At 46.6% G+C, this 13,866-nt stretch overlaps 1 protein-coding gene across 1 annotated transcript; it reads left to right on the plus strand.

Annotated features, from left to right (window-relative positions):
* The first annotated feature begins 9,349 nt into the window (after positions 1-9,349).
* MFAP1 (microfibril associated protein 1) lies at positions 9,350-13,273 on the plus strand. The gene is made up of 9 exons (XM_079952971.1): positions 9,350-9,543; positions 9,723-9,942; positions 10,278-10,407; positions 10,979-11,170; positions 11,418-11,522; positions 11,609-11,769; positions 12,052-12,211; positions 12,500-12,589; positions 12,752-13,273. Exons 1-9 carry the CDS (start codon positions 9,462-9,464, stop codon positions 12,932-12,934), a joined length of 1,323 nt encoding a protein of 440 aa, XP_079809097.1. The 5' UTR covers positions 9,350-9,461; the 3' UTR covers positions 12,935-13,273.
* The last annotated feature ends 593 nt before the right edge of the window (positions 13,274-13,866 follow it).

Raw genomic sequence — 13,866 nt, forward strand, 5'->3', positions numbered from 1 at the left:
ACCCTTCTGAGTAATACCCCTCCCCACCTTCTCACTATATAGAAGGGTCTGGTGACTTCTGTTTCAGTGTATCTGAAGAAGTGTGCATGCACACGAAAGCTCATACCAAGTACTAACCTAGTTGGTCTTTAAGGTGCTACTGGAAGGAATTTTTTTATTTTGTTTATGCTTTTGCCAGTTCTCTAAATGACAGCAATGAGGTATCCATGTGGACCACCATGGGGAGGGTCTTCCAAAGTGAGAAGCCACCACAGAAAAGGCTCTTCCCTGTTGCCATCTGCCACATTTTGGGTGGTGGAGGCACCCAGGGAAAGGCCTCAGGTGCCCAACTCAGTGGGCGGATGGATTGACACAGGTAAAGGTGGTCCAACAAATGACTGGGTTCAGATAAGACATGTCAGGGTTTAAAGAGCCCTTTGAATTGGCTCAGAAACTCACTGGGAGCTATTTCAACATCGGAAAGGTTTGCATTCTTCACTCATTTCCTGTCAGCAATCCAAGCAGCAGGGGCGTTCCAAATTGTCTTCAATGGCAGCCCCATGCACATTGCAGTAATCAAACCACAGCCAGGGCATGGACAGCTCTGACTAACTACCTTGTCCAGGGCGGGTTGCCATTAGTGTATTGGCCTTGGCTGATAGGCAACCCTTTGTGCCACAGAAGCTACTTAAGCCTCAAGAAATAAACAGCAATCTCCCAACTATGCACCTTATCACTTAGATAGTGTTTTCAAAGGGGCTTCAGTTTATTGTGAGGACATGCAAAGCCCCTTTCAAAGCAATTTGCAGGCACAGGTGATGGGTGGCGCCTGCAAGCCCTCTTGTGTCTGATCCAGGTTGCTGCCTGCCCCCTCCTACCTGACACAGTATATGAGGGTACACCAAGCTATGGCCTTTCCTGGTATCTTAAAACATGGACACATCACAGGCAGACACTGCAACATTGCAGCCTTATTCTGTCAGATCTCTTTCCTAATCACTCTTAAGATCACTTTGAGCTTTAACTGGGATTGGCTCAGAAGCTAGACCTCTGCAGCCACAACCAAGGAACTACCCATGACTCTTACTTCCATCACCCAGAGGTGAGAGACACCCTCAGGCTCCAGGAGGCATCTTACGTGAGCTGCTCCTCACAGCGCACAGGAAATCAAGCAGGTAGCTTTGCTGTCACTAAAATACCAAGCAGGCAGGAAACCTCTTACATTAACCAGAATTGGGGTCAGCTTAGTTACTGGAAATTACTGATAATTTTGTTTCATAACCCAAATGCTGATTCAAGGTGGTTTTCAGGGGAAAACAGATATGCATCTGAAACCCAAGAGGTCCCAGGATTTCCTGCTAATGAAGCAAGTTCTCAGTGTGCAGAAAGCAGGCCTTGCTAAGCACGGCTCCCCTGCTCCCCACCCCATCCCCTGGAAATGGTCCTTCCTAAAGCTGGCAAAGAGGCATCCCTTCTCCCCCCCCCCCAAAAAAAAAAGAGGCAGCAGCATCCATTTCCCCACCACTGAAAAGCTCTTGGCTCTTGCACGTTCTGCACATATTGGTAGCAAAGGCTATAAACAGCTCCAGTATTTGGGCCCTCCTACAGAAAGCAATCACACAGGCAGGCATCCCCTGAAAAGAACTGCTTAGCTTATTCACAAATGCCACACTGAGCCTCACTAGGTAGCCTTAATCATGATGCTGTCAGCTTGGTACTTCATCTGTACAATGAGAGCAATGGTGAAGCCATCTTTAAATTTGTAAACTGAATTTTGGACAACTGGCACCAAAGTACTTTACAAATTCAAATTGCTCCAAAACTGATTAAAAGGAGCAGCTAGTAAATTCCTCTGCTTACCACTGATTATTGAATCAATTGACAAGGAAAGGACTACAGAACAGCATACTGAGAAAGAAACCCCACACAACGCCACACTGCCAACATCCTGCATATTCCCAGGCAAACCTGAACAAGATGTCTGCGCACCTCTGCGTGCTCTCAGGTGCTCAGGTTTCAGCTTCCCTCTGTGGCATCATCATGCCTGCACTTTGGTAGTTGCCAGCTGTTTTTCCTGGAGCAGGAGACTCCTGGCTGAGCGCTCAGCCTGACTTGAGGAAATAATGCCTCCTTGTGGAGAAATAGCTGAGAAGGTGGATTTTTTCTTCATTCAATAATGTATGTAAAACAGAGAGAACAAATGAAAATTAAAAGATGAAAAACAAAACTGTAACAGACACATAGAATGAGTACAGCTGCACATGGAATAAAATAACAAAGCTAATGGATGAGACGTTCCAGTAAAGCTGAGTCAGATTTGTCAGGCTTGTGATAAGGGTTGCTGGGATGCTGAGCTGAACAGCAGCATGAGACGATGCAGGATTATCCCAGGCTCCAAACCCTGCCATAGCTAACCCTAACCCTTCTCACCACAAAGCTACAGGGTTGAGGAACAAACTCTGCCAACATGAATTCCGAGAGGCAATTTCTCAGATTCCCTTTGCTCAGTCTTATCTACTGCTTCATGCATGAACTCACAAATCTCCACAGACGTGGAAGCTCATTCATTTCTGCGAAACCTACCAGGATGTATTAGATCCATTCCCATCTTCACCAGTTTCGTGAATTGCAGCTTTGTTTGGGTGTTAAAGCTTGAACCTTGGCAGAAGAGCTTGACATATGGATCTGCCAATGTGTGTATGTGTCGGAGATAGTTACAACCACTTTGACCACACTCACCACTGGCACTTGAAGAACCCAGTGAAAAGGCAACGCAGTCCTCAGGCCACAAAAGACTAACCACCTCGACTCCAGAGCCGTCTTTCCCAATCTGGCTTCCTCCAGGTCTTTTGGCCTATCACTCCCATTATCCTTGGATCATTGTTCATGCAGCCTGGGCCAGACTCGAGCTATAATTTAAAAATATATATCTGGAAGGCACCAGGTGGGGGAAGCCACTTCTAGAGAGTCAAATGGAAACAGTTTTCTCCCTCACACAGTGCTAGAACTCTCTGGGCCATCCAACAGAGCTGAACATTGAGAAATTCAGTACCACTTCATACAGTTAAACATACTTAAGCACACACACAAGAGGTAGTGATGGTCACCAACCTGGATGGCTTTAAGAGGAGATTAGATACATTCATGGAAGATAGGGCCACCAATTGGCTACTAACCACAGTGGCTCTTTTACCAACAGTACCAGAAGTGGTGTGCCTCTGAATACCAGTTGATGGGATGATGTCCTGCTAGCAGGCTTCCCAGAGGCACCTGGCTGGCCACTCTGGTAACTGGCTTCCGGACTAGATGGGGCCTCTTTGGTCAGATACAGCCAGCCTCTTCCATGCAAACAGGAGTGCCTTTCATGGGGGGGCACAACAGAGGGGAACAAACAGTGGGAGGAGCAACTTCCACAGAGATCTTTGCCCCATGGCCAGAAGCCAAATTGTACAAAACATCAAAGGGGGTCAGATTTGGAATCCAAAGGTGAACAGAACAGGAACCAGACACTAGGAACCCTGAGGTGGGAGTCAGCAGAGCACTATCTATGGGGGGACCCAGTACACAATGGTACCCCAGGCCACCACCTCCCACTGGTATACTACAACCCAATCCCTACATTCTCATGAGTCAGGAAAGAAAGCCATTTTTAAATTATTTTACTTTTCTTACGTTACACTGGGGCTTTTCTGACATGCCTCCAACCACCAGCAGTACCCACGATTTTTAATAAACATTCAGTCTAAAGAAGAGTCCAACAAAACTTATGTCATAACTTTTGATTGTCCTAATAAAAACACTATCCTGTTGTTCTCCTGATCCAATGCAGCAGCACACACTTCATAAACACTTTACACCTTTATTTTCCTGGACTTTTCAATTGCAAAATCATGTATCATCCCCCTAAAGTTTATTTATCTTGCTAGTTTACTCTCAAAAGACAAAGCACACAAAACAGCCAGGTGACCTAACTGTTCCTGCCTAGTGTGTGGTTTGAACTAGACATTCCCCAAACACATACTTTGGACTAGTCAATCCGCCTAGCAGTGCTGGCTCTGTCCCTGGGATGAATGTCCTTGATTATTATGCTTTGCCCCTTCCACAAACTTGTACCTTCTTCCTTGTGCACAACAAAGTCTGGATCAGGCCAAAAGGGGCCCATGTGGTCCAGCATTTTGTTCTCACAATGGCTAGGCGTATGCCTGTGGGAAGCCCAAGAGCCCTCTCCCCACCTGTGGTTTCCAGCAACTGATATTCAGAAACATTACTGCCTCTGGCTGTGTAGGCAAAGCAAATAGTTTGCTGCATTGTGAAGGGAAAGGCAAATGTTGTTCTCTCTAAAACAGCATGTCCTAATTTAACTACCCAAGCTCACTCTCAGAGATAGGGCCTGGCCTGGCCCCACAACTCACTGTTCATAATGTTGTTTGTCCTGCTCTAACACAGCTTCTGATTGGCTCCAGCAAATCTCACAAGATATCTAGACAATAGAAGCACAGATAATGTCCATAAATATCCTCAAGCATAATCTACAATTTAGCCTCCATTTCTTTTCCTTGCAGCAATGGGAATGTTGCCTAACCTGCCTCCATCACTGATCTCTGGACCCTAATAAACTGTACCATTTCCACTAACTGACCTTCTAATACTTGGGCCTGAAATGAAGGGGAGTGAAGCATGCAAGGAGTGAGGGAAAAGGTGCTGGGAGACTGAGAGACTATGGAGCAAGCTCCCAGGCCACAACAAGACTCCCAACTAGGAAAAGCTTACCTCGCATCTCCACATCATGTCAAGCAACATGTCAAGTAACCTGAAGATACACAGCCATTATGCTGGTGGAACAGCTGCTCTAGCAATTGCTCAGCTGGGAGAGAAAGCCCAACTCCAGAAAATGCAAAAGCAAACTCCAGAAAATGTTAAAAGAACTGGCGTCCCTAACATCCCTGACACAGTACACCAACTGTAGCACCCTGCTTGTGGTTAACGCTTAGCTGGAATGAAATATTCAACGCAGCAATAGAGAAATTAAAATAGTAATTTATTTGTCAGACAAATAAATATGAGGCACAGTGGTATATGGTTACCAAGCTCTGGCCTGGCCTCTTGCCATTCTGGCCAGCACTTATATTTCCTTAATCCAGCCCCCTTGCTCCTCCTGTGGCTGCCTCTGTCCAATCAGCCTGGTTGAAATTCCTATTGGCTGTTTGCTAGAGCCAATCACAAAAGATACACCCATTTCCTTCTTGCCCTTTTATGGAAAATAAAAAGCTATATATTCTTCTATCTATAAATGACAAATAAGTAGTAATATATCTTACATGTGTCTCAACAAGGAATCTTAATTACCAGCTCACCTCTTGCCCTCCTTGCCCTATTGCCTTCCAAAACAGATAATTAATCTTGAATTTTTATCTTATGCATGTCAAGGATTGAGTTCACATCAACATTGAGAGATCTCCTTCATTTGAAGGTTTCTAAACAAAAGGCCTGACAACCATATATCAGGAGTGCTCGATGGCGTCTCCTGTCTGGCAAGGGGGGGGGGGGCTGACTTAATTTCAGGATAGTTACAACTCTTACAACTATATGAAATAAGAATCTAGCATTTCTTAAATCCTTTGCATAATTATATTTAAGCTAATATATTTAATACATAAACAACCTTTTAAAAGGAAAAGAAATCTTAAAAGGATCTTAGTTTAAGAAAGAAACAGCTTTATGCTCCCTTTCTGCCAGCTCTTCTTCTCTTGTTTCTCAGCCTCAAAAATAGAAAGAAAGAAAACCTATTTTCTCCAGCCAAGTCAGTTGTCTTTTCCACTGCTCTTGACCTTCTTAACCTTAGGAAGAAGATATGGCTCATTTTACTATTTATCCACCCTTAATTTGTAGGGTCAGTGTAACCTTGGCTGTCAGCCTGTAATTCCCTTTTTACGACTTTGAGAATTGTTTTCTGCTATAAATCAGGGGGGCCCCTTGTCTAGGAGTAAAAATATCTTGTCAAGGTTTTTAGGCAACTGGTCTTCTAAGACTGGTCTTTTAAGATACAGGCCCTGATTAAACATATAAGCTTTAATAAAAATGCAGGCTTATGATTAGATGCCTCACAACCAGAGATGATGGCCTAGTCTCCATGTGATATGAAGGCATACGATAGCTTTGCATGAACAAGAGAGCATGCAAGTGAGTGCATGAAGCAAAACCCCCAGCTTCTTATTCCTCCCTTCATCCTGCTGCCACTATCATGTTACCCTAATTGAAACCATAGTTTGGTTTAGCATTAAACCATAAGCTCAGGTTCAGATGTATCTCCCAGTGGCTACGGCCAGTGTTAGTAACTAAAATATGAAAGCTAGGAGCTAAACAGCACCTTAAACCTAGGTTATGGGCACAACAACGGAATGTCTAGGCTCCCTTTTTTATAACAAGAATGCAAAGCTGAAAATGAATGAACCGCAGTTAAAATATTATATTATGTTCATTTTTAACATGGTCTAGTCCTTCCCCTGCCCACCCCCCTAATATTCTTAAGAGGATCTCTTCTTCAGTCTTCAGAGAGTAGTTGGAAGTGGGGATGCAGAAAAAGGTCCTCCTTTCCTTCCACTCTGTAGTTTTAATCTGAAATCTTAGACACAGTACTGCACCCAGAAACTGCTCACACTAATGAAATTCCCTGTCGCAAAATGCGCCTAGAACAATGGGAATTTCCAACACTGGCTAGTGGCTTATCTGAACAGCAGTACCAAGTGAAGGAACTCTGTGGTTTAGTCCACAAAGCAGAAACAAACAAGTTCAGGATGTTGCTGATTCTAATTCACCTGGGGGAATTTTCATCAGTTGAAAAGGATGTTGTCAGCACAGCTATGGAGAAACATGAGCAAATGCACACACCGGTTCCTGTGGAAATTCAATTACCCCAAGGGAAAGCATGCATTATGCATGGCAGATGCTGGCTGGGAAGGTCTGGCATGTCCCCATGGTCCCTCAGGAGGCAACACTGCACAAGGGTGGGACTCCACCTGACACCCTGGTCCACAAATGTGTCTCGAGGGAAGTGGAAGGGTCAGAACTCAGGAGTCAAGCGGGAAATGAGTACAACAGCACTAACCCAACTTGTGTACCCAAGCAGGTGATATCCAGAGGCATGTTGTCACCAATACTAAAGGTAGTGCAGAGCCATTATGGCTTGTAGCCAATGGACTCAGTCTCTGTGTAGTTTGAGATTAATAAGAAGCTGATCAGGAAAGCCCTAGGGGATTCAGGTGTGCCGGGTTACATTAAATGAATTCCATCCTTTGGTACTAAAGCAGGTTGCTGAGAAGTTCTGTGTATCATGTCTGAGGAACCCTGCAGAACAGGTGAGGTGCCTCAGGACTGGGAACAGGCAGCTGTTGCTCCGAATCTGATCCCTCAAGAGGACCCTGTCTAGTCAGTCCCTGCTGACTCCTCCTCTGCAGACCAATAGGTTTCCCCAGCCACACTACCATCACCACACCTGGATTAAATTTCAGCTTGTTTGTCCTGGCCCATACCACAACTGCCTCTTCCAGATGGCCTCTCTGGAACCAGGAAGTGGAAAATGGAAGCAGAGCAAGTTATATGCACACTGATGACGTTGCAGCCCAAACCTTAGTCACAAGTAACAATAGTTCCACTTTGCTCTGCCCTCAGACCACACCTGGGGCTATGGAGGATATGCAGACAGACTGGAGCAGGTTCAGAAGAGAGCAAGAAACATGCTCTGAGATGTATAGGGAAGAAGCCCTATGAGGGAATATTGAAGAGATTGAGCATGTTTAGGCTGGAAAACAAAATGGGTGGGGAACATGACTGCACTCCTCAGGGACCTGAAGGGCTGCTACACAGAAGAGGGCAGAAATGCATCTAATGGGGCTAAAGGGGAGGTTTCGGTTTAACACTAGGAATAACTTCTTAAGAGAGCAGAGACAAAAGAAACAATGGCTCTGGAAGGGATCACTGAGTGGGTGAGCTCCTCTCCCTCCATGTAAGTATTGCGTGGGCAACCACCTGCTGCAGGAGCTTCTAGTTCTGGTGTTCTCTAGATCGAGGAGTGGGTGGGAACACATGGCCAGCAAGACACACACACACCCCTGTAATAAAAAAATTAAGGTCTTTTATATATATAATAAGTGTTCATAAATGTACCAACCAAGCATGTACAATATGTGGATCACATGTCTGGAGCAGCACAGGAAGACTGCCCTGAAACCATTTTGACTCCCAAACTGATCAAATGTTTTCTCTGCAAGGAGGGAGGGGGTGAGGGAACCTTCCCATTGTCTCAGGAATTGGGAAATCACCATCTCAAAGGAATGGCCAGACTACCAGGAACATCAATCAGATAAGGCATTATCAGATAACCTGGCAGACAGAAAATACAACAACAATCAAATTTCTGTTGTAGACCACCTTTTCTGTGATGTAGGTATGATGTTTGTGGGGGTTACACCCCTTCAGTGATGTATGTATGATGCATGGAGGGGAGGTCTTGAGTTCCAGAGCAGGGAATTTAAAATGTCTATATGAGGACAGGCACACCTTGGTTCTGGGTCCTCCTCCTTTCCTGCATGTGAGGGCAGCACCCTGTTGCAACAGTTCAATAAAGATCAGGCTTACTTGCTGATTTGCTTCTCTATATTGTTGGCCTCTGTTGTTTTCTCCTATTGATGGAGAACCTACAAAGGACTCTATAAGGGCTCTTGTGTCCCCCCATAAGGTTATAAGGGCAGAGTTTGTTTATTACACCCCTGATTTTTCTAACCCAGGTCTTATTTCATTATTATTATTATTATTATTAAAAAGAAAGATACCTTTGGGGTGGGTTAAAAACGTGTATTATTAATTGCACTTATTAGTGGCTTTATTTAAAGAAGTATCAAAGTGGTTTCACAATTTAATTTCATACTATTATTTAATAGCCTTGCAAATACAGAAGCAAAAAGTGCTCATAGTTCTGCCCCGCCCCGCGCCCTCACGAAGGCTGGACTGGTTGAGAGTGGCTCACGACACCCCTGCAGTGCAGGCCAAGATGAATACTGGCCTGGAGGGCGAAAGGGCCCCTTTCAGGAAAACGAAGCGGGGGCAGGAAGCTGAAAAATGGGTCACAGGACGAGGGGAAGTGGGGGAGAGAGGAGAGGAACGCGCTGCTCAGGAAGAGTTTTTTCCCGGTGTGGAGGCGGAGCGATTACGGCCACACAGCCCCGCCCATCCGCGCGTACGTAGAGCCCGGGGGCGGCGCTTAAGGAGCGTCGACCACGCTACGGCGGAAGCTCCTAGTCGGGGGTCAGGCGACAGCGGAAGTGACGCCTAAACTTGTGTGCTGACATGCGTAGTGGCGTCCAACCTGGCTTCCGATTCCGGTTTGTTCTGGACAGAGCTTCCGGCTAGAGCTTGGCGTCTGTATTTGTGTGCCTGGTTCAGTAGGGGCTCCTTTCGCCAGACCCTGAGGAGGAGACACCGCCGCCATGTCGGGCGCCAGCAGTGCCCTCATGAAGCAGCCCCCAATCCAGTCGACGGCGGGGGCCGTCCCCGTCCGCAACGAGAAGGGTGAGGCGTCCTGGGGTGGGGAGCGGGGCATGGGGGGAATCTTACGCATCCTGGACGATGGGTGGGGGGAGAAGCCGCTGAACCTGAGCTCTTCTCCCTCCTGGGGCAGGGGCTGCGGGGGGGGGGCGCCCTGGGGCAGGCTCAGTTTCTTCCCTCCTGACTGCTCGCTCCACTTCCAGGGGAGATCTCGATGGAAAAGGTGAAAGTAAAACGCTACGTCTCGGGGAAGCGGCCAGATTATGCCCCCATGGAGTCCTCGGACGAGGAGGACGAGGAGTTCCAGTTCATCAAGAAGGCCAAGGAGCAGGAGCTGGAACCGGAGGAGCAAGAGGAAGAGCTGGCCAGCGACCCCCGTTTGCGCCGCCTGCAGAACCGCATCTCAGAGGATGTGGAGGAGAGGTGAGGGGCAGCAGAGGGTTGAGTGCAGAGTTGCTTGGGAGGTTGCACTTGGCATGAAGTGGAAGAGGACAATCTGTGGGGGAAAGGCTGTGATCACCTGACATAGGAGGGGTGTTTTGTGAGCTGCGTGCCATTTTGTCACGTTAAAAGTGGGAGTTCGTGTAATTAGAGCTTTATTTGACTCATGAAGCACCTGTCCAAACAGTATTCTTGTGTCACATTCCATATTGCTTTCCTTGATTTGCTTGTTTTATTATATTTGATCTTATTTTGTGAGTATTGCTATTAAAAAAACCAGTAAAAATATTACAAAAAGGTGGGTGTCTGTGTTCTAGGCTGGCAAGGCATCGTAAGATTGTGGAACCAGAAGTGATAGGGGAGAGTGACTCAGAAGTGGAAGGAGAGGCCTGGCATGTGGAGAGAGAGGACACCAGTGAGGAGGAAGAGGAGGAGATTGACGATGAGGTATGAGCAGACCTGAGGAGCCACATTTTCCAGTTACCCAGTCTTGGTGTTGGGTTCTGAATCTTGGGTGGAAATGTGTGTAGTTGGCCTCCTTTATAATGTTTTTATTTTGAAATCTTTAAGATAATATTTTAATTTCCTGTTAAAGCATTCCTGTTTTGTTTGTATATTTTATATATGACATTTATTCCGGATGTTCTAATGTAGGTTGTAAACCGCTTTTGAGATTTTTTTCCTTAAAAAATTATAAAGCAGTATAGAAGTGAAATGATGATGATGAAGTTTACAAGAGACTCCTTGCTCTTCAAGGATATAGGCATTTTCCCCAGATCTACTCCGGAGATGCTGATAGGGACCATTGAGCTAGATATGAACGTATGAAAACTGCTTTATACTGTGTTGGCACATTGGTCCATCTAGCTCAGTAGATCTACACTGACTGGCAGCAGTCAGTCTAAGCTCCAGGGGCTTAGATAGGGGCCTCTCCCAGCCTTACTTGGAGATGTTGGGGATTGAACCTGGGACTGCATTTATGCAGATGCTGTACCACTGAGCCCTTCTTTCTTGATAGGAAATTGAACGTCGCCGTTGCATGATGCGGCAGCGTGCACAGGAACGTAAGAATGAGGAGCTGGAAGTCATGGAGGTGGAAGATGAGGGCCGTTCTGGAGAGGAGTCCGAATCAGAGTCCGAGTATGAGGAGTACACAGATAGTGAGGATGAGACTGAGCCACGCCTGAAACCTGTCTTCATCCGCAAGCAAGTGCCATCAGTCCTGAGCAGGGAGGGGGGAGGCTGTTTTCTAAAGCACAGTTGGTAGTTAAGAGCCTTCCTATCAGAGCTTCCCGGCTTGGGCTACTTTCAGAGTTGCCTTCTGTTGACAACACATAAATGCAAGTCTGTGGGGTGCTTCTTAGGAGAAGGTTATGACAAGGGAGACGATTGGTTCTAGTGAGCAGCTGGTTTGGCTTGGGTGGTTTGAGTTGATCTCCAACGTCTTCTACAGGAAGGACAGAGTCACAGTCCAGGAGCGTGAGGCCGAAGCACTGAAACAGAAGGAACTGGAGCAGGAGGCCAAGCGAATGGCTGAGGAGAGGCGCAAGTACACCCTGAAGGTATCGTTAGGAAAGGCAGGCACATGGGTTTCGGGGTTAGAGGAGCCTGAGTACCCCAAAACACTCACTCTGTTAACTTACTGTAGATTGTTGAAGAAGAAACCAAGAAAGAGTTGGAGGAGAACAGGCGCTCCTTGGCAGCCCTCGATGCTCTGGACACTGATGATGAGAATGATGAGGAAGAGTATGAGGCCTGGAAAGTGCGGGAGTTGAAGCGCATCAAGCGGGACCGAGAGGAGCGTGAGGCGTAAGTGAAATGGGATGTGGCACAGTCCATTTGAGGAGGGAGAGGTCTTCTGGGTTGCTCCAGCCAGGAAGAAGAGGTTCCTCGGGTGTGGGTCTGATCTTGCTGATATCCATTCCCCAGCTGACGGAGTCTTCTGCAGTGAGCAGAAAGTTGGGGAGTGGACATCCGTAATTGAAGTGGAATGGATTTAGATCCATCCACACTTCTGGAGAGGGATGTTTACAGAGATCTCCTGTGCAGAATCAAGTGTCTGGAGTGAAGGATATGTTCTGCTTCACACAGGCTAGAGAAAGAGAAGGCAGAAATTGAACGAGTGCGGAATCTGACTGAGGAGGAACGACGGGCTGAGCTCCGAGCCAACGGCAAGGTTATTACCAACAAGGCGGTGAAGGGCAAATACAAGTTCCTGCAGAAGTACTACCACCGGGGGGCCTTCTTCATGGTGAGTTCCCAGTCAAAGCCCTGTTATTGATTACACAGCAAGAACTCAATATGCACTGGAAAGGAAAGGAGGCTGCTATCCAGGATATAGCCGCCATGGGGAGAGGGGGGCTGAATTCCATCACTTCTCTCAAGGAGTCTCTGAACAGTGGTGTTCTTTTCTGTTTAGGCTATACTATGCAGGCCTTTTCTCCCAAGGCCAGCCTAGGGATGCTTGGTAGAATAAGGGTGGAGAGTCTGCTGTGAGCAAACATGTCTCTACTTACCTGGTGTGCTCTTTGTTCTCTAGGATGAAGATGAGGATGTATACAAGAGGGACTTCAGTGCTCCAACTCTGGAGGACCACTTCAACAAGACCATCTTACCCAAAGTTATGCAGGTACATGAGGAGGGGGTTCTGTTGTTTGGGCTCAGAGCCCCAACTAGCTTTGGCTTGCTGGTGTTGTATTCATGTGCCCCCTCCAACCAGAATTCCAGAAGGATTGAAGTAAAGTGAATTCTCTTTGAAGCTTCTCCATTTCTTAAACTCTTTCCTCTGCAGGTGAAGAATTTTGGGCGCTCTGGACGAACAAAGTACACCCACTTGGTAGACCAAGATACAACCTCTTTTGACTCTGCATGGGGGCAGGAGAGTGCACAAAATACCAAGTTCTTCAAGCAGAAGGCAGCTGGTGTGAGAGATGTCTTTGAGAGACCCTCTGCCAAGAAGCGGAAGGTTACCTGAGTCATCAAGAATAATTTGGGGCACTGTTAGGATCTTGCTGGATCAGTTTTGCCCTGTTTCTGTGGCATGGGACTATAGATTATCAAAGGCCTGGACCCACTTTTTCTGTCATCTTTGGATGGGGGATTTGACTCATAACCATAACCCGTTTTTAAGGAATTAGCACCAGCTCAGCAGGCTCATCATTGCCCTTGAGGTATGCCAGCTCCCTCTACAGCCCTGTTTTTAGTTTTGGGAGGCATTTGCCTATTGTAAATATTTCTCAATCTCTTTAGAGGCACTGTAGGGCGGGGGAGAGAAAAGCAAGGTGACACCTGTATTAAATGTATTTCTTACCAAGTTGCTGTTGTGGTAATGTTCTAACAAGTACGGACCCTGTTGTGGCAGATGTGATGCTCTAATAAAATAGTCAGACCCACTTCTAGTAGAGAGGGGGCTTGGCAGTGCTGTGTGAGAAACACATTTTGGAACCTCTCTGGCTTGTGGGCAGAATTAGGCTCCACACTCATAGGACATCGGGTGCGGGATGTAAAAGCTATGAAAGCACAAACAGAAGCTTCAAGTTCTTTCTAGGTACAGCTTCCCTTTGGTGCTGTTTAAATTGGCAACAACTGGATATGGCCCAGCACCCCAGTGTGCAAGATGCAAGTTTTTAAATCATCTAGGTATAGTTTCCTGAAAAATTTCAAAACTGGCCTCCTGTTCCCACAAACCCGTTCATTTTTCTGAGTTCCATCTAAAGGATTGCCGATAGTAACCTAGGAAAATTCCAGTACTGGTAGCCTCAAAAATAATGGCTATGGGGAATTAAGGCCCACAGTATAGTTTACAATGCAACTGCCTACCCAAACTGGAAAGGGGGGGGGGGCTGCCCACTGGTTGATTTCTCTTCCTGTCTCCTGCATGTCACTCCACTGTTTCTCCTTGTCTGG

Source organism: Podarcis cretensis (assembly GCF_951804945.1).
Source record: "Podarcis cretensis genome assembly, chromosome: 14".
Taxonomy (NCBI): domain Eukaryota; kingdom Metazoa; phylum Chordata; class Lepidosauria; order Squamata; family Lacertidae; genus Podarcis; species Podarcis cretensis.